Genomic DNA, 20,247 nt, shown 5'->3' with positions numbered 1-20,247 from the left:
ATCTGACAAAAATATCTAGACACTGCGGCAGCAGACTTTGTGAAAATTCATATTTGTGTCATTCTCAAAACTTTTGGCCACGACTGTACAAAGCAACCCAACATGGCATCCGTGTTTCCATTTCACATCATTCAAGAGGATTGATCCAAAACAGAATCTTACACATATGCAAGAGTGAAGATGTGACGGTGTCTCTCTGTGTGTACGTGTCTATATTTCCATCATCATCATCATCATAAACACCAGGGCGAGACCACAGAGTAGGAATTAGAACACAATCAACCACAACCACCATGGTGCACCCACTACTAAACCACCACCTACACCTGGCCTGTAAGCCAATGATGGACCTTCACTCACACAACTGGTTTAAATGCAATAAGTGGTGGACTCCATGATTATGGAGCCTGAAGGTGTTCTTGGGAGGGTCCCCTAAGAAAAAAAGTCAGCTTAACAGAAAGGTGGGTCACATTTTGGGGTAACACTTATTTTTACAGTCATATATAGTATCAATGTATTTCCCTGGAATTAAGAAACTGTGTGGGTACCTCAATACTTCTTAGAATACAACAATGTTTTGTGAATAGCATTTTATTTTACTAGCTTGTTAAAGTTCAATTTACAATGGTACTTTTAGAAAGAAATATTCAAAAATGTATTTGTACAATTATTTTCAGGCAACATAAAATTGCAAATAAAGTATGTACAGCGATGAGAAATTAAAACAAGTAAATGTTACATTTCTATCAATAGGTGAACTGGTAAGAGTGGAACAATTTAATAATTGATCACTTAATGATAGCTATGCCAACACCAAAAAAAGAGAATTTAAACCTGGGTGTGTTCAGAAAACATAAAAAAATAAATGTTTTGCAACAGAAAACAAAAGTAAGCGTTTCGAATTGGACAAGTCCAGGTAGTCCCTTCCTGTTTTACTTACTTATTTTTTTCAACATTGGGTGCCATATTTTTTACACATTTGGTGCCTAATGAATATGACCCTCCTCAACTGGGACCTGACAAGAGCTTCTAAATAAATAACAAGGGCTGAGAGCAACTAGTCAGAGTGCAGCATCTCGACACAGATACAAACCAAGCTAAAACGAAAGTGGAGCCATTTTAACGGTCAACAACGTCGTCAGTGTGGATATATACGCGACACCAAAATTCGGCCCTGTCCAAATGTACAATATGAATACCCCAAAAAGGTCAAACGTTTTACATACTATATTATGTCCATAAAAATAATCACATTTAAATTATAGCATTAACTCTGCTGCCAATGGCATAGATATAGACCATATTCTATTTTCTCCGACACAGACATTGGTTACAGTAAGTATGTACAAGAAATATAACATCTTCAATAAAATAATGCTACTGTTTATCAAGAGTTAACTTCACTGATCCCTTTGTTGTCGTCATCCTCGGGACGGTTTACAGTACTTTGTGCTAACACTTCAGAGTAATTGGATGAGTCCTTGTGCTCATTTAAACATCGAAACATTAAAATCAAATCGCAAAGAGGTCTTGTGAGTTGGCTGGGTCAACAGGAGGCAATCTCCCACTATTAATATTACTGAATATATATTAATACTTTAAAAGGCTTAAAAAATTCCAACCTGTTGACTCGGGATGCAGATTGGAAAACACAAAAAAAAACTCTGAGATTAGATAAAGTTAGCTTGTTTCCCCGACTCAGATTAAAACTCTCCTTCCTATTCATTTTTAACAAAACTCCCTGCATTTTAACACTTGTCAACAGATCAAACTCCCGAGGAAATGACAAAGACAAAATCAAAACATAAAAAAATAGATGAGGAGTTCTTTAAAAAAAACATGGCATGCCATTGCTCCATTAAATACTGTATGATGCGTAGGCTGGAATGCTTTCAATTCTTGAATACCTGATATTATTGAGTAATACAATAAATCACTATGCTTCATAGTGCAGTAATACAGTACTCACACTAGCCTACAGTAATTGCACATTCGCCGCATGCAAGGGGGGCTAAGGCAAAGGGCAGCCCATACCATCCATCTTTCCATCCATCCCTATCATTTCACCCTTCTCTCCTCCTTGATGCAGTGCCTCCTGTTCCTAGCTACAATACCAGACACGCTGTCTGACGGAGATACCACACACTGGTGTTGCAGTCCAAGGCAAAGTGGATAAAGAAGAAGGTCTGCTACAAGCGGTTTTTGCGTTAATCCAGTTAATAATAGCCCGGTGTGAGCATTGTCGTGGTGGCGGACATATTTTTGTTAGGTCATGTCTTGTCTGATGTCACCATCCCCACACTCCTCTCTAGGTTCCCAACAATGGGTTACCAGGTCAGTGACGGGGAGGCAGTGAGGTCATGTCACAGAGGAGGGGTTCGTTGGGGGGGGGGGGGGTGCTATACAGGACACCACGGACCCTGTGGGATCCAGACTCTTGATGTTTCTGTGCTGGAATGTTCCATTCGGGGACATGGTTGGGGGGGTGGGGGGTACCACACAAGGGTTTGGCCTTATGTCTATGACTCCTGGATGGGAGAGCAGAGCAGAGAGCTCCCTGTTTACCCTCCTGCCCCATTCTACCTTACCCATTCATCCATGATCTCTAGTCACCGAGGCTTCAGTATATTGCTAATACAAAATAAATTGCTCTACTAGGAATAAAAACACAGCACCCCTTTCTTTTATAGATCTCCGTCTTGTGGTGGTAGACACAACTTGAAGAGCCTGTGGGAAAGGAGGAAAAATAAGAAATTAAGATCTGGACTTAGCGTAGCCTGCTTTCAGACCCGTTTGTGCTGTCGAACCCTACAGCACAAACAGATCTGGAACCAGGTTAGTACTTTCAAACTACTTTGTAACTATTGTCTGTACCTTGGGGCTGCGGGTGGCATCTGGTCCATCACTTTCAGGTTTTTAGCCGAGATCTCTACCCTGGTGCCCTATCAGAGAAGAGAGGGTGAGACAATGTTTACATATTTAGACTGAGGACAAGTGCCCACATAGTTCTAGCTACTGTACCCAAATCATCTATCTGCTCAGACAGCGTACCTAAAGTTGTATTCCTACTTAATGCCATTAGGTTAAGAACGACCCACACTTATTGGTGAAAAACGACTATGTGTAAACTAAATGGACCCGTTCCACTGCATCGTATGTAGTGAATGTTTTAGAATTAACCAAGGTTAAAAGTGAAGTCTTGTTTGCCACTTCGGTACTGCTTGGTAAGGCTATGGTATACAGTAGGTGGAAGTTGCCTCCTTTCATGTTCAGTTTCCATTAAAGATTAGCAAGGGGATAGAGAGAGATCTGGGTTGTAATTATTATGCACGAAATGGAAGAAAACGGACTGAAACAGGGAGGGACTACCTGAATTTGTCCTATAAGAAACATTCAGTTTCCATTGCAAAATGTTTTGTTACGTTGTGCCCTAACGAATACAACCCAGGTCCGAGATCTGTTGCTAAGGATGTAAAGCGCTGAAGGGTGTGTTTAGGGCACCTGTTTCCTCATGATGTCCATGGTCTGCATGATGCAGCGGGGCATGAGGCTGTGGTTCCGCGCCAGGATCATGGCCTGCTCCAGGGTCACGCTCAGGGTGCACCTACTCAACACAAAAGGTCAGAGGTTAGGAGGTCAACGGTGTTTTAACTATGTGTCATGAGAGTACAGTGTTATGTAAAGGCTGCTGTGTGGAGGCTAATAGGAGAAGGGGTTGAAAATACACCGTTTTGAAGTGGGTAAGGCATATGTTGCATAATGCATGTTTAAGCAATACATCCGACACAGCAATGCATAGATATTCATGAGTGTTTGCTCAAGTTGACACGTAAACTGTCAGCCCTTATGCGTCACTTTCAAGTTCAAATGACTGACCTTTGCATGCCGGTGGCACACATGGTGATGTGGCAGGCGCCCAGGCGGTTGCACAGCTCCGAGGACACACAGAGCACGCTGACGCCCGACAGGTGGCCCGCTGCGTTGGGACGCACATTCAGGTACGAGTGCATCAGGCGACATAGGTCATCCAGGGTGTTGAGGGGTCGTAGGAGCTGGGGGGGGACAGGGGTTTAGGGGTTAAAATCTTAAAGGTGTACTCCAACTTTCCTTTCAAAGTACTGCCCCTGGGCCTCCCGAGTGGCGCAGTGGTCTAAGGCACTGCATCGCAGTGCTAGCTGTGCCACTAGAGATTCTGGGTTCGAATCCAGGCTCTTTTGCAGCCAGCCGCGACCGGGAGACCCATGGAGCGGCGCACTTTTGGCCCAGCGTCGTCCGGGTTAGGAGAGGGTTTGGCCGGCAGGGATGTCCTGTGGCGGGCCGGGCGCAGTGCACGCTGACACGGTCGCCAGGTGTGTACGGTGTTTCCTCCGACACATTGGTGTGGCTGGGTTAAGTGGGCATTGTGTCAAGAAGCAGTGCGGCTTGGTTGGGTTGTGTTTCAGAGGACGCACAGCTCTCAACCTTCGCCTCTCCCGTGTCCATATGGGAGTTGCAGCGATGAGACAAAACTGTAACTACCAATTGGATACCGCAAAATTGGGGAGAAAAAGGGTAATACATTTTTTTAAATAAATAAGTATTGCCCTTGAGCTTGTTTGTAAACAGAGAGCCATTTTGATTTCTGTTTACCTGGTCTATCTTCATAGCCGTGGTGTTAGAGTCAGTGGGTAGATTTGACTTCTCCAGGTAAAAAGCCCTGTTAGAACACAATGAGTTATCATTCAATATGAACACTATTGACCAATTAAATGACCTGTTGATAGTCTATTTACTCTGTAAAAACTTCAGACAAAAGTCCATTTCTACAGCTAATACAGTAGCCAAACTAAATCAGCATAGGAATAAACTTTGTAGGTAGTACAATACAGTGGTGGGTAGTACAATACAGTGGTGGGTAGTACAATACAGTGGTGGGTAGTACAATACATATTACCATATGTCAGGTGTGTAGGTGACAACCTGGGTTTGACTATGTAAGTGGGTAGTACAATGAATATGACTGTATACAAAGTGTGTAGATTTCTACCTGAGTTTTCGGTAGTAGGCTTTAACCTTCTCGAGTGAGACGGCGTTGGTGCGCTGCTGGAACTCCTCCATGGACACACAGTCCTGTTGGGACACTCCCTCTGGCCTCTCCAGGGCTGACCATGGGACAGAGGTAACACATTAACAACACAGTACACCCACCCACCCACACATAAACGTAGATTCTATGACCCGCGCTCACATTCTATGACCCGCGCTCACATTCTATGACCCGCGCTCAGCAGGTTTGCGTGTATGTGGGACAAGTAACCACATTGTGACCTACACATCGATAATATTTCACACCTGAAAGTGACAGCTCTACTAAAGTCTGTCTCTGACAAGTGAATCTGTATTTAATTCAACAACTGTATTCCATAGAAGCGGCCTGTAGGTGGGGCTAACAGACCGTTTATTCCTAGTTCTCTGACTGCAGTACAGTATCACATTTCATCACAGGCTTCTTCTTTGAGGCAGCCACTTAACAATGTGAGCCTTCCCTACAGGGTTATTGTCCCAATTGGCACGTGTATGGAAAATGAATGGTTCCCTAGCACAGGGAATCAAGCATAATTCCAGCCACATATACTGACCCGGTGCAGGTCGAAAGAGCGTCGCAGTGAAAGAATAGAGGGGGAGTGGCTAGATAAGCACAGAATACATTTCCCGGTTATACTTACACAGTCCGTTATTCAAATGGTAGTTACGACAACGTAAATGGTAAATATAGAGCAAATCCTCTAGAATTAGTATTTTGTTGGTGAAACTCTATAGCCACTTTCACGCTGGCGTTTAGCACCTAATCAGTTAGGAGAACGGGATTAAGAGATACTGATTCAATGCCCTCTGTTAATGTACTGTAAATTATTATATATATATGGGGCTAAATCCCAAACAGCCCCCTATTCCCTATACGGTAGATTACTTTTGTGCTCATTTTGGATGCAGACATGATCATTGTGTAGACCGAGAGGTTGGCAGGACTTCTCCGGAACGTTACAGGTGAATATATGAAGAAATTGTTCTATACATCTAATTTCTACTGTATCTGCAACTCTGTGTGCATATTCAAGATGATAGCAAATTGATGGGGTAAATGCCTCTGCATTGTGAAGATCTGTGTATTTGTTAACCTGCAACATATTTCCTTAACATTTGCTTAGTGCATTTCATCAAATTCCATCCAATGCCATTTGACTTGACTCGACTCAATTCAATTCAGCGACCTGTGATTCAATTAGGATTTGATGACAATCCAACTGCACTCAGATGAATTCAGCTAACTTTGATTCGGTGATGATTTGACTCGAGTCGACTCAATTGAGTTCAGCCAGCTTTGCGTGGAGGTAGACTAGAGGGCTGTTCCTACTCACCCCTGGTGAAGAGCACGGTGTGCAGTTTGAGGCTGCCCCCGTTCTGCAAGCGCGTGGGGAGCTCACTGAAGTGGCAGCTGTCCAGATACAGGGTGACCTTTAGGGCCTGCCGGCTGCCCTCCACGTGGTAACACACCGGCGTGTCTGGGGAACACAACACAGCTTAGTTTGGCTTAATGTTAAATGAGTTCATAGAGTTCTGTGCCTGTATTTATTAACCGTCTAAAAAGGCAGAGCGCTGATCAGTTTGGCCCTTTAGATCATAACAGAAGCCGATTATTATGGACAGGGAGGAGCTGATCCTAGATCAGCACACCTACTCTTAGACGCTTGATAAATACGGGCCCTGGTTGCTTTTCCCTTCACTTAGGCATGAGGTGACTAGTACACACTGGACCGCTGATTGACGTTGCACGACGATTTACTTACAGATAACAGCGATCAGAATGTTGCATTTAAATCCCGTTACACGAATACAACATTCGTACTCTGCATTCTATACTCGGCAACATCCACCGATCCATTACATATTTCATTCGATGGGTTTGTAGTTAATCAGACATAGGCGGCATCGGTATGGATTCTTGCTTCAGTGGCCCGCCAACACCATCCAAAGCTATGGGGGAAACCCTAAGAACAACACAACCCCCCTGTGAGGTCAGCACATTGCCTCCTGAAGACCATCTACCCATAATCCTTTTGGATTGAGTGTGATGGTTTAGATTAACCCTTCCTCTCTGTAATGCTTTACACATGGCTCTGATTAACCTATAGTATGGGGGGGGGGGGGGGGGGGGGGGGGGCTTGCTGAACAGGCTTTTATCAAATCAATACCGTCAGACGAGCTCGCAGCCACAAACAGACTGACTGCCTAAGCAACGGCCGCTGCACCGCGCTACAGTAGTTAGCTAGGCCGCGCCATTCTGCTGAAGTGGGAATGTTTTCCAAAAAGCGATTTCAGTGTAAAAAGGTTTTTAAAGGAGGGAGGAAGGGGTGTGTGTGTGTGTATACCGTTATTCTTACTGCTGAGCAGTAACCTAGAATAGTACATCCCTGGTTAATCCGCGGCTTTCTCCCCCAAAATGTGAAATGCAACTGATGTGCTTGCTTAAAGCAGCAATCTCGGCTCACCATATTGCGGTCCTTGAAAAGGAACAGACTGGAAAGTACAAGTCTTTCAGCGAAGCTGGGTTTGACCGAGGTGTTTCATTGAAATTAAGCTGCAATTGTATGACGGGGAAAAAACTCTGGGTCTACGGTAACAAAGCCCTTTGTTGTGGTTGACATCCAAGGTGTGTGTCCAACCGCCACACGTAAACACCACTTTACAACTCCGTCGACTGGCCACCGTTGCTAAGAAAATATGTGGTTGCTATGGGAAAGGGTCTACTTACTTGCGACCAGGCATTCATCCTCCAGCTGGCGGAAGAACACAGTGACTTTGTCCAGGTCCAACAGGGCCGCCTTGGTATCCTCCAGCATCGTCCTCTCCTCCTTCTACACAGTAGAGAGAAACCAAAAAGCTCAGCTAACAGGCCAGGGGCCGTATTCACAAAGCGTCTCAGATTAGGAGTGTTGATATAGAATCAGTTTTTCCTTTTAGATTATAATAAAGACGATTGTACGGACAGTGGGGACCTGATCCTAGATCAGCACTCAGACTCTTAGTGAATATGAGCCGGGGACTTAGCAGCCAATGGAGACAGCGGAGTGTGGAAAGAGTACTCAGTCAATGGCACCCTTCTTTCTGGATCAACACAGTACAGAGCCATTATAGTTAAACCCTTATACTATTCTATTGATGATTCCTAGATGGCTAGACATCTCTACATTGGTGTTTGTATGCCTATGGGACATTGCTCTATTGGCGTTTTGAATTTTGTTTTTAATGTGTCTTTTTAAAAAATGTTTTTACTGGAGATAAAACATCTATGAAAAAATGGGTATTTTGACCTCAATGGAGTAATACAAAAGTTCGAATAGATATGAAACGGTTTCATATTATTGGTTAAATGTAATCAAGCACAACTCAACTATTATGACCCAAGTCTGCTGATTTTCCAAAGGCAAATAAATCACATCAGTAAAGGTTTAAAGTGTTTGTTTAAGCAGCAGGGCTCGACAGCCCTGTTCCTGTAGTGCTACCCTCCTGTAGGTCATCACTCCAACCCCAGTTTCAGCTTATCAACCAGCTAGCCATTAGAACCAGGTGCGCTAGATCAGGGTAGAAGCGAAAACCTACAAGACGGTAGCTCTCCAGGAACAGGGTTGAGGAGCCCTGCTTTACGGTATCCGTCTCTTACCACGTGGGGTGCCAGTGAGGCCTGGAAGTTGAGCAGCACGCCAATGGCGGCCGCCTGTTCCAGCCACTTGCGGCTCGTCTCCTTGCTGTCCTCCTCGTACTCGCCGGCGTTGTTGAAGCGTGCACGCAGTGCCGCCAGGAGCTGCTCGGCCAGCGTGCACACGGCACCCGCCGCGCTCTGGCAGAAGATCACGTCCCGCCGCAGCTGCAGAGCCGTGTCTGGGGTGGGGAGGAGGATTTGTTTTTTTAACCTTTACTTAACTAGGCAAGTCAGTTAAGAACAAATTCTTATTTACAATGACGGCCTACTCCGGCCAAACCCTAACCCAGACGACGCTGGGCCAATTGTGCGCCGCCCTATGGGATCCCCAATTACGGCCGGTTGTGATACAGCCTGGAATCTAACCAGGTTCTGTACTGACGCCTCTAGCACTGAGATGCAGTGCCTTAGACCGCTGCGCCACTCGGGGGGAAGGGGAAAATAAGATAAGCATCTTATTTTCAGAGAAATTTGCTTTACTAACTTCTTACAAGACATTTACAAAATCAGCAACGTACAAACACTATACAGGGTATTTTCCTAGTGACTAGAGGGAGGAGCACAGAGGAGAATAATGGAAAGAGGTGAGAGATAGGTCGGTGGAAGAGAGGTAAGAGGAAGGGAGTAATTAAAAAAGAACATTCTAGAGTGAGAGAGAGGTGGGAAGGGGAAAAAAAAGGGGAAAGAGAGCGCGAGACGGGCGGTTGACAGGCTTTTGACAACCGTTCTTACCATCAACCCGACTGACCTCAGAGTGGTCTGTAAACTCTAATCAACCGTTCTTACCATCAACCCAACTGGCCTCAGAGTGGTCTGTAAACTCTAATCAACCGTTCTTACCATCAACCCGACTGACCTCAGAGTGGTCTGTAAACTCTAATCAACCGTTCTTACCATCAACCCGACTGACCTCAGAGTGGTCTGTAAACTCTAATCAACCGTTCTTACCATCAACCCAACTGGCCTCAGAGTGGTCTGTAAACTCTAATCAACCGTTCTTACCATCAACCCGACTGACCTCAGAGTGGTCTGTAAACTCTAATCAACCGTTCTTACCATCAACCCGACTGACCTCAGAGTGGTCTGTAAACTCTAATCAAACATAGCCAGGGGGGTTTACAATCTGCTCTCACACTGACTCATTCATGAGGACGGGACCATTAAAAACTGCCATATGGCACAGCACACTTCAAAGGGAACACACACACACACACACACATACACACACAGATAAGGCTGACATAAGGCTTACCTGTACATTTGAGCAGGGCCAGAAGCAGCTGGTTCTTCCCATCTACAGAAAAATGAGGATTTTATTACCTAAGTGATACGCATGTGTTTCTGCTGTAGCTATGCGTTTGTGTGTGTGATGCCTGTGTTACATGTGTGCTTATGGTGCGTGTGCGTTTTCTACTGACCATCCACAAATCTCTGTAGGCTCTCCACCAGTGTCTTGATGGAGCTGGGCAGGTTCCAAGGGTCCTCCTGGATGTTTTTGTGAATGATGTAGCGACAGCGTACCGTCCAATCCTCAGTGTGACGGAACTCTGTTCAGAAAACATGACGTGTCAATGATTTAGTCAATGAATTAGCAATATAAAATTGTAGGACAATTCTTCAGTATAACACCATTACACACACACACACACACACACACACACACACACACACACACACACACACACACACACCCCTCAGTGATACCCAGACAAGTCTCTCTCTCTCTAAACAAACACGCACTCAGGCATACCTTACACACTCACACACACTAAATGTAGTGGGTACCTGGCTGAGTGTGGTCGGGGTGAAAGTGCTTGGTTTCCTCGCAGGCCTTGGTCATGACGGGCCCTTTGAGCAGGCTATTGATGGAATCCACCTGCAGACGACAGTCACAACCAGTCAGACAGAGTCTGGCCTCAGTCCCTCAACAACAACAGGAAACTGGGGCCCAGGTAATTGACGGTAGCCAAAATGGTCGTGTCCCTCAGGGAGTATGGGAGAGGTCAAAGGGCATGAGATGTGTAAGAGGAGATGCGAGGAAGATGACAAAGAGAGGAGAGAGATTGCAAAACAAAGTGCTGCAGATGATTACTACTACTGATTACGATAAACATGATCTGTGCCAAATGTTTCTGAGGGCTAATGGAAAAGCTGTGTGTGTGTGCGAGAGAGAGAGAGAGAGAGAGAGAGAGAGAGAGAGAGAGAGAGAGAGAGAGAGAGAGAGAGTGAGAGAGAGAGAGCGAGAGAGAGAGAGAAAGCGAGTACGTGTGTGAGAGAGAGAGAACATCTGTGTAAGTGTGTGTGCGCATGTATGTGTATGGTATTAGTGCCAAGCAGTGTTTACATTACACACAACACCATGTTAACCATTAAAAGCATGGCATACAAAAACTGAGTGAGATGTGGGTTGGCAAAGCCATTGAAGCTGATCGCACAGAGGATAGTGGGAAAGACTGTGCACCTGGTTGAAAAGGTGCTCCAGACAGCCATGCAGCTTGTCCTGCTTGTCTGAGGGAATCCTCATGTCACAGGGCAGCTCATCACCTGAGAAAGAAAGAAAGAAAGAAAGAAAGAAAGAAAGAAAGAAAGAAAGAAAGAAAGAAAGAAAGAAAGAAAGAAAGAAAGAAAGAAAGAAAGAAAGAAAGAAAGAAAGAAAGAAAGAAAGAAAGAAAGAAAGAAAGAAAGAAAGAAAGAAAGAAAGAAAGAAAGAAAGAAAGAAAGAAAGAAGGAAGGAACGAAAGATAGAAGGAAGGAAGGAAGGAAAGAAAGAAAAAGACCGAAAGAAAAATAAATAAAAGAATCAACTGGACACCATTTACAAGGAGATTCTGAACATTCTCCCACATAAGGCAAACCAATGTGGCATCTTTAATGCTCGAGGGGTATGAACATCTTAGTCTAGTCTTCATGAACTGTTTCTTACCTGAACCCATCTCGTCACTCCCCAGGTAAGAGCTGTTGCTACGCACACTTGTGTATGACAGGACGGAATCCCTGTTACTGTTACATTCACTGCAACACACACAGACAGGAGTTCATACACACAGAGAGAGACACAGAGAGAGAGACACGGGGGTTGAATAACAAACCAGAGTTCATTCCCTACAGAAAAAATAACAATTCAAATGTGGAGTCTGTCTTGTAATTATCCAGTCAAATAATCCGACTGACTGTATGAAATATATAGTCAGAGACAGCAGTAATCAAATGCTTCTCACAAACAACAACATCATCTTACTTCATTGGCGTGACTAAAATGCATTCCACCGAACTGTTGTAACGTGTGGCTACACCAATGTGCCAAACAAGAATTTGATTAATAAACACCAGGTAAGTTGAAGTAAAAATGATAGTTAAACATTAAAGGAGATGCCTCCACCATCCCAAAAGATTTAACATATAGTTTTGCCTTAAAGGGTTAGTTCGAAAAACATATACATTTAGAAATTTGTTTCCATTTGTTGTCAGTGGCTAGTTTAACAAAACCAAAGAGTGGATTGCTGTCACTCCTTGTCCTTATGGTAAGGAAAAACATATGTACATTCACTGAACTACGCCTTTAAATGCTGAAGATTTATTCTCTTCCTATTACCCCTACATTTTCAATGCATTTTAATAGCTAGATATGTGTCTCATCTTGCCTTAAAACGCCTTTGGATGGCTTTTTATGGCTTTGCTGGATATTTTCAACGTATGGCCTTAAAAAGATGATTAGTGTGAGCGCAGAGAAGATTTACTGTGTGCAAATTGCAGATTACACAGCTACTCTTGTGAATGTTTTCTGTGTACGTCTTGGCGTTACGATATAAATGCGGAATCATACGAACTTAAGGAGACAGAAGTAGCATTGTCATCGTGCTTCCCGTTAAAATAATCGATTTGTTTTGCATTCCTATAATCATCCAGCTCGGCAACAAAACAGGGCCACAATGTGAACTGGATGCAACTCCAGCATAATGCAGGGAGGGGCAACCCGCGGGCCCCCCCCTTTTGAAGGCCCTCGGATCAATTTCCACAAACAAACAAAAAATAATAAATTCTAATATTTTTCTGTCTGCTAATTCTTTTTTGGGATTGGTGGACAGTTATCTAAAAATAGTAATCATGGTTGAATTACCGTCCGGGGGGCCCCCATTGATTGTTAGTCTCACTAAGATACACTACATATACAAAAGTACAGTACATTGGGAAAATATTCAGACCCCCTGACTTTTTCCACATTTTGTTACGTTACAGCCTTATTCAATCTATACACAATACCCCATAACAACAAAGCAAAAACAGGTTTTTCAAAATCATTGCAAAAATAAATAAACTGGAATATCACATTTACATAAGTATTCAGACCCTTTACACAGTACTTTGTTGAAGCACCTTTGGCAGCGATTACAGCCTCGAGTCTTATTGGGTATGACGCTACAAGCGTCATGGACATTCAGAGACTTGTCCTGAACACACTGTGTTGTCTTGGCTGTGTGCTTGTCCTGTTGGAAGGTGAACCTTCGCCCCAGTCTGAGGTCCTAAGTGCACTGGAGCAGGTTTTCATCAAGGATCTCACTGTACTTTGCTCCGTTCATCTTTCCCTCGATCCTGACTAGATTCCCAGTCTCGGTACGCACATGTGGGTACGCAGACCCGCAGGCAACTGCAGCCCCTCATGATGAGTTCAGCATTTTGGGCTCCCATCCCCATCAAAGTTGCCCATCCCTGGCTTAGGGAGTTCTTAGTGAGTCAGAGTCTTGTCTCTGACATTGTACGCGTCTTATTGTGTCTCTAAATGGGATGCTGGATCATCCCCGACAAACTGGGACTGAAGTGCCAACCTTTACGTAATACACCCAGGGCTTTGGCTTTGATTCTCTCCTCCACGCACACGGTCACACTCAGGCACACTCACACAAGTTCTCCTGGGAGAGGGTTCTAAATTTAGTCGCATCTCGTGGCAGGTTTGGAGCGGCCCACCCTCACCAGATGTGACGAGACTGACTGTCTGAGAGACAAACAAACCAGACTGGTGGTGAGTGTACAATTACCTCTTTCTCTGTCTGCGTCCACCCATCCATCTGCTCATTCCTCTCCTCCTCCTTTCACTCACCGTCTTTTCACTGTGGTGTCCTCTCTCTCTATTTTCCTCTCCAAGACTCTCCCCAATTCTTTTGCTGTTGACCTTCACCTTACCCTATCCTTCCTTCTTTGTCTGCCTCTCTTCATCTCTCCCCACCTATCGTTGTGTCTTTCTCTCCAATCATCATGAACGTCATGCATTTATAAAGTGCTTCTCGCACAGTCCTAGAGCACATTGGACAGCCGGACAACACATCCCATCCAGTATCAAACCTATAGCACCCTCTCCATATATTTCTACTAACAAGCTAAATGCAAATCTTGTTCCCAGCCTCTTCTGTGCGATAGCCTGGGGACGAGGTTAGCACCCTATTCCCTATGTAGTGCACTACTTTTGGAAAGACTCATATACACAGTGTACAAAACATTAGGAACACCTTCCTAACATTGAGTTGCAGCCCTTTTGCCCTCAGAACAGCCTCAATTCGTCGGGGCATGGACTCTAACAAGGTGTTGAAAGCGTTACATGTTGACTCCAATGCTTCCCACAATTGTGTCAAGTTGGTTGGATGTCCTTTGGGTGGTGGACCATTCTTGATACAAACAGGAAACTGTTGAGCATGAAAAACCCAGCACTGTTGCAGTTCTTGACACACTCAAACCGGTGTGCCTGGCGCCTACTACAGTAATCTGTTATAAGGCACTTCAATATTTTGTCTTGCCCATTCACCCTGAATGGCACACGTACACAATCCATGTCTCAATTGTCTAAAGGCTTAAAAATCCGTCTTTAACCTGTCTCCTCCCCTTCATCTACACTGAGTTAACAAGTGACACCAATAAGGGACCATGGCTTTCACCTGGTCAGTCTCTGTCATGGAAAGAGTTCCTAATGTTTTGCACACTCAGTGTAGTGCACTTATTCTGGCCAGAACCCATGAGGGTCTGGCCAAAAGTAGTGGACTGTATAGGGAATAGGGTGTCACTGCAGATGCAACCTGAGGGAGCTCACTAGACCCTGTACTGTGGGTGGCTGTTGGCTAGAAGGAGTTGCTATGCTGTTCTTGTTGTAATGACAGACTGGACAGAGAGAGAGAGAGAGAAGCGCAAGCTACTCATTTAGCCTCTATTACACACTGCACTCTCGCCAGGAGCCGACCACTGCTCTTAGTGGGTGGTAGTGGGCGGAGGCCGTGGGCGGAGGCCGTGGGCGGAGGCCGTGGACCGGTGCCTGAATGACACTACCACCGCTGCCAACAACCATCTGAATGAACTCAAGCTAGCGAGGAGGTAGCACAGTGACATCACCAAGATCACGGAATACATTTCATGTTGAGCTCCCCGATTCCTTATTCCTGATTTTTTTGTTGATGTGTGACTCGACTCCCCACATCTGGAACCTATTGGGAGAGTCGGAAGGAACCCGATGCCATCACAGTGGGAAATAGAAATAAAAATAGAGGGAGATCTTTGTTGTTGGTTTCACATGAAGCTGGCTCACGGAATTGGGAAACACCCATTTTTTTTTTTTTTTACTATACATTCAGTTTTCTATGTTTATTTTACCATGGTGAAACTGAGAGCACATTCTCATTTGCGCCAACAGAGTATTTCAAATGATTTATTTATTTAACTAGGCAAGTCAGTTAAGAACAAATTCTTATTTACAATGACGGCCTACCGCGGCAAAAGCCGGACGCCGCTGGGCCAATTGTGCGCCGCCCAATCACGGCCGGTTGTGATACAGCCTGGAATCGAACCAGGGTCTGTAGTGACGCCTCTAGCACTGAGACGCAGTGCCTTATACCGCTGCGCCACTCGGGAGCTGATCCAAGATCAGTGCCTAAGGGAAACAGAGTAGCATTGGAATGACGGACCCTGTTGTGAGTTCACATTGGATAAGTGACACCTCTCCTTTGTCTTTCACCCACAAGGTAATTGCCCACCACAGAAATAGAATCAGATAATCCTACCCCCAATACTAACCTCAACCATTACAGTGGATGAAGACATATCTAAACATGGTTAGGGGTAATCTCCATCACCTCCTCCTCCTTTTAACCCATTGCACTACTTTTAGTATTATGGTGATTTGTATTGTGTGCTTCTGCATTGCTTGCCCTTAGGGGTTTTAGGCTAGGTATCCGTAAAGCACTTTGTGACAACTGCCGATGTAAAAAACAAAAGTGCTCTATAATGTACATTTGATTGATTGAAATGCATTTGATTGGGAAGAAGCACCAACTTAAAATGTCCAAGACAAATTTCCCTTCAGGGACAATAAAGTGAATCTTATGTCAACTCTCATCTCATCTTATCTTACCTGTAGGAGTCCCTGTAGCTCATGGTGTCGTGGCCCGAGTCCTCCTGGTCCTCCTCAGTCACCTTGAAGCAGACCCTCTTGATGCCCCCGTGCTCTGCCTTTTCCTGGTCCCCCTCCTCAGGGGCCACGGAGGGGGGCTGGCTGGCCTCGTAGGCTGGGGGCTCGCTGTCCTGCGGCTGGGTGGGCTCCGTGATGGACGACAGCAGGCTGCAGTTATCGACCGTCACAGAGGAGAAAACACATGAATACTAAGAGTAGAGATATTCTTATAATGTGGACTCACATATATTGCATTTATATGCGCACACATATCTTTTACACACATATGCACACACACAGTAGAGAAGGTTTTCCCTCCTTTCAATGGGGTAGTGGCTTCACGGCCTGTTCCTGTTAGCCCAATCCATAAACAGTTTTGGATTGACGAATTCCCCTGTTTTCAAAGTATCCACATTAAACAAGCAAAAAGGGCAGTCAGACAAAGGGGGTTTGGCTTGGGTCTCAGGAAGGCTGCCTGGGGACAATGGTTTCATAATATCTTGGCCTTCCAGCTTTCCATATTCATGCAGAATAATAACAGATCTTCAGAGGAAAATGTTAACGAATAGACTACAGGAACTAAAAATAAACGACGGTGATATATAATTTGGCGATTCTAAATCCACTCAAGTCATTGTGGGTGCCTACATGTGTATTATTTGGGTACTCACACTATTGGGGTACCTTGGGTAAAGTTGAACAATGAAATTCAACTATAGTATTTATAGTACACGTCAATCCAGATATTTAGCAATGATACTCATACATACAGTATATTGGGCCGCATAATATCGGTTCGTGGGCCGTATCTGGCTCGCAGGCCACCAGTTTGAGATCCCTGACATAGGTACTAAGCGAGGATTTTCACATATGTGTACTTACACATCTATCTGGGTGACGTATTGCCTCATCTCTCGGACAGCGATGTCAAGGCGGCTGTAGAGGCGGATGTATGCATCCTGGATCTCCATGTCCTCCTGTTTGAGCAGGAAGCTGAGACCCTTCCCCCGGTGGGCCTGCTGCCTCCTGTCTGGAGTGCCCTCTCCAGAGCCCTCGATGTCCCACTCCCCCTCCTCTCCCAGACCGCTGCAGCTGTAGGACGGGGCGCCCATGCTTGTCACACAGTGCTGGGTGTGGGACATTGGGTTCAGGTTAGCTGTGGGGAGAGAGAAAATAAATATATAGATAAATAGAGGTAAAGAAAGGTAAATGAAGTGAAAGAAGCTGTACTTCACAGAAAAGCAGAGGTAGAAATAGAGGAGGGAAGAAAGGGAAAGAGAGAGGGAGAGAGAGAGAAGGAGAGACAATCAACTCTCACTTCCAGAGACCCATATCTACACCAGATGTTCAGCCTTCATACACAATAACACTCCAGTGAATATATGGCCTATCATTTTGACAAAAACTGTGCTTTTATATGAAGGGCCTTAAATATATATATATATATCGCTGTTCTATGTACATTCTACTGCCTTGCGAGTCGTGAAGAAATGTCTAGAACGTGACAAAAAGTCATTTAAAAAAAAACAAATGTTATTTGGTATTGTGGTCTAATTCAAAATTCTATGTCCTGATCGTGGAGCCTGAGGGTGTAACGCTAGCACATAATAGCATAGGCTATTAAGTCGAGGAGCTCCTATACTTTGTGCACATTTCAACCCTGAGCACTCTGAGGCTACTAAATGCCCTAAAAAAGCAGACATTTTGTCCATGCATTTCTGACCGCAAAGCCAATGAAACCGTCACTTTGGAGTTGTAAAAAACGGAATTGTTTAGCCTGGTAAAGAAACTTTAAACTCGGTTGCTGGGGGAATTGCCAAGTCTCGCACATGTTGAAAAGACAACGTCTTGGCGCGACACAACTGCAGAGTAGTTGTCAAATCATGCTGCGAGAGACAGGTTGAAACAATGCTAATGGTTATCTCAGACGGCTGGCTGTCTGTTGCAGCTTCCTCCCCCGTCTTCCCCTGGCTGTCTGAGTGTCTCTGTGGCTCGGCACGGAGCGGTGGCCGGGTGACAGGCCAAACGGCAGGCTACTGAAACCACAGAGAGACAAAACAGACTGGAGGACCATATGGGAACATAGAGATACATACATTTGAAGCCGGAAGTTTACATACACTTAGGTTGGAGTCATTAAAACTCGTTTTTCAACCACTCCACAAATTTCTTGTTAACAAACTATAGTTTTGGCAAGTTGGTTAGGACATTACTTTGTGCATGACACAAGTCATTTTTCCAACAATTGTTTACAGACAGATTATTTCACTCCAGTGGGTCAGAAGTTTATATACACTAAATTGACTGTGCCTTTAAACAGCTTGTAAAATTCCAGAAAATGATGTCATGGCTTTAGAAGCTTCTGATAGGCTAATTGTCATCATTTGAGTCAATTGGAGGTGTACCTGTGGATGTATTTCAAGGCCTACCTTCAAACTCAGTGCCTCTTTGCTTGACATCATGGGAAAATCAAAAGAAATCAGCCAAGACCTCAGAAAACAAATTGTAGACCTCCACAAGTCTGGTTCATCCTTGGGAGCAATTTCCAAACGCCTGAAGGTACCACGTTCATCTGTACAAACAATAGTACGCAAGTATAAACACCATAGGACCACGCAGCCGTCATACCGCTCAGGAAGGAGACGCGTTCTGTCCCCTAGAGAGGAACGTACTTTGGTGCAAAAAGTGCAAATCCATCCCAGAACAACAGCAAAGGACCTTGTGAAGATGCTGGAGGAAACCGGTACAAAAGTATCTATATCTACAGTAAAACGAGTCCAATATCGATAACCTGAAAGGCCGCTCAGCAAGGAAGAAGCCACTGCTCCAAAACCACCATAAAAAGCCAGACTACGGTCTGCAACTGCACATGGGGACAAATATCGTACTTTTTGGAGAAACGTCGTCTGGTCTGATGAAACAAAAATAGAACGGTTTGGCCATAATGACCATCGTTATGTTTGGAGGAAAAAGGGGGAGGCTTGCAAGCCGAAGAACACCATCACAACCGTGAAGCACGGGGTGGCAGCATCATGTTGTGGGGGTGCTTTGCTGCTGGAGGGACTGGTGCACTTCACAAAACAGATGGCATCATGAGGCAGGAAAATGATGTGGATATATTGAAGCAACATCTCAAGACATCAGTCAGGAAGTTAAAGCTTGGTCGCAAATATGTCTTCCAAATGGACAATGACCCAAAGCATACTTCCAAAGTTGTGGCAAAATGGCTGGAGGACAACAAAATCAAGATATTGGAGTGGCCATCACAAAGCCCTGACCTCAATCCTATAGAAAATTTGTGGGCAGAAATGAAAAAGCGTGTGCAAGCAAGGAGGCCTACAAACCTGACTCAGTTACACCAGCTGTCAGGAGGAATGGGCCAAAATTCACCCAACTTATTATGGGAAGCTTGTGGAAGGCTACCTGAAACGTTTGACCCAAGTTAAATAATTCAAAGGCAATGCTACAAAATACACTCAATTAGTATGTAAACTTCTGACCTACTGGGAATGTGATGAAAGAAATAAAAGCTTAAATAAATCACTCACTATTATTCTGACATTTCACATTATCCTAACTGACCTAAGACAGGGAATTTTTACTCTGATTAAATGTCAGGAATTGTGAAAAACTGAGTTTAAATGTATTTAGCTAAGGTGTATGTAAATTTCCAACTTCAACTGTATACATGGAGTATAACAAACATTAGGAACACCTTCCTAATATTGAGTTGCGCCCCCCTTTTTGCCCTCAGAACAGCCTCAATTCATCAGGGAATAGAATCTACAAGGTGTCAAAAGTGTTCCACAGGGATGCTGGCCCATGTTGACTCCAATGCTTCCCACAGTTATGTCAAGTTGGCTGGATATCCTTTGGGTGGTGGACCATTCTTGATACACACGGAAAACTGTTGAGTGTGAAAAACCCAGCAGCGTTGTAGTTCTTGACACAAACCGGTGCGCCTGGCACCTACTACCATACTCCGTTCAAAGGCACTTCAATCTTTTGTCTTGCCCATTCACCCTCTGAATGGCACACGTACACAATCAATGTCTCAATTCTCTCAAGACTTATTAAATCT

General features: G+C 44.5%; 1 protein-coding gene across 1 annotated transcript in view; it reads right to left on the bottom strand.

Annotated features, from left to right (window-relative positions):
* Positions 1-575: 575 nt before the first annotated feature.
* The window catches only part of prex1 (phosphatidylinositol-3,4,5-trisphosphate-dependent Rac exchange factor 1), a 108,217-nt gene continuing 88,545 nt past the window's right edge, over positions 576-20,247 (bottom strand). Inside the window, exons 25-40 of the mRNA XM_045696038.2 lie at positions 17,049-17,322; positions 16,128-16,334; positions 11,664-11,752; positions 11,202-11,284; positions 10,526-10,616; positions 10,159-10,287; positions 9,993-10,034; positions 8,702-8,919; positions 7,793-7,895; positions 6,399-6,542; positions 5,027-5,141; positions 4,630-4,696; positions 3,877-4,052; positions 3,502-3,604; positions 2,875-2,942; positions 576-2,727 (exon numbers count right to left, since the gene is read on the bottom strand). Coding sequence (XP_045551994.1) covers positions 2,685-2,727; positions 2,875-2,942; positions 3,502-3,604; positions 3,877-4,052; positions 4,630-4,696; positions 5,027-5,141; positions 6,399-6,542; positions 7,793-7,895; positions 8,702-8,919; positions 9,993-10,034; positions 10,159-10,287; positions 10,526-10,616; positions 11,202-11,284; positions 11,664-11,752; positions 16,128-16,334; positions 17,049-17,322 — 1,952 coding nt within the window. The 3' untranslated portion in view covers positions 576-2,684. The remainder of the gene's footprint in view (positions 2,728-2,874; positions 2,943-3,501; positions 3,605-3,876; positions 4,053-4,629; positions 4,697-5,026; positions 5,142-6,398; positions 6,543-7,792; positions 7,896-8,701; positions 8,920-9,992; positions 10,035-10,158; positions 10,288-10,525; positions 10,617-11,201; positions 11,285-11,663; positions 11,753-16,127; positions 16,335-17,048; positions 17,323-20,247) is intronic.

This window comes from Salmo salar, chromosome 15, assembly GCF_965601325.2.
Source record: "Salmo salar chromosome 15, fSalSal1, whole genome shotgun sequence".
Taxonomy (NCBI): domain Eukaryota; kingdom Metazoa; phylum Chordata; class Actinopteri; order Salmoniformes; family Salmonidae; genus Salmo; species Salmo salar.
This window is presented reverse-complemented; position numbering and strand designations above follow the sequence as displayed.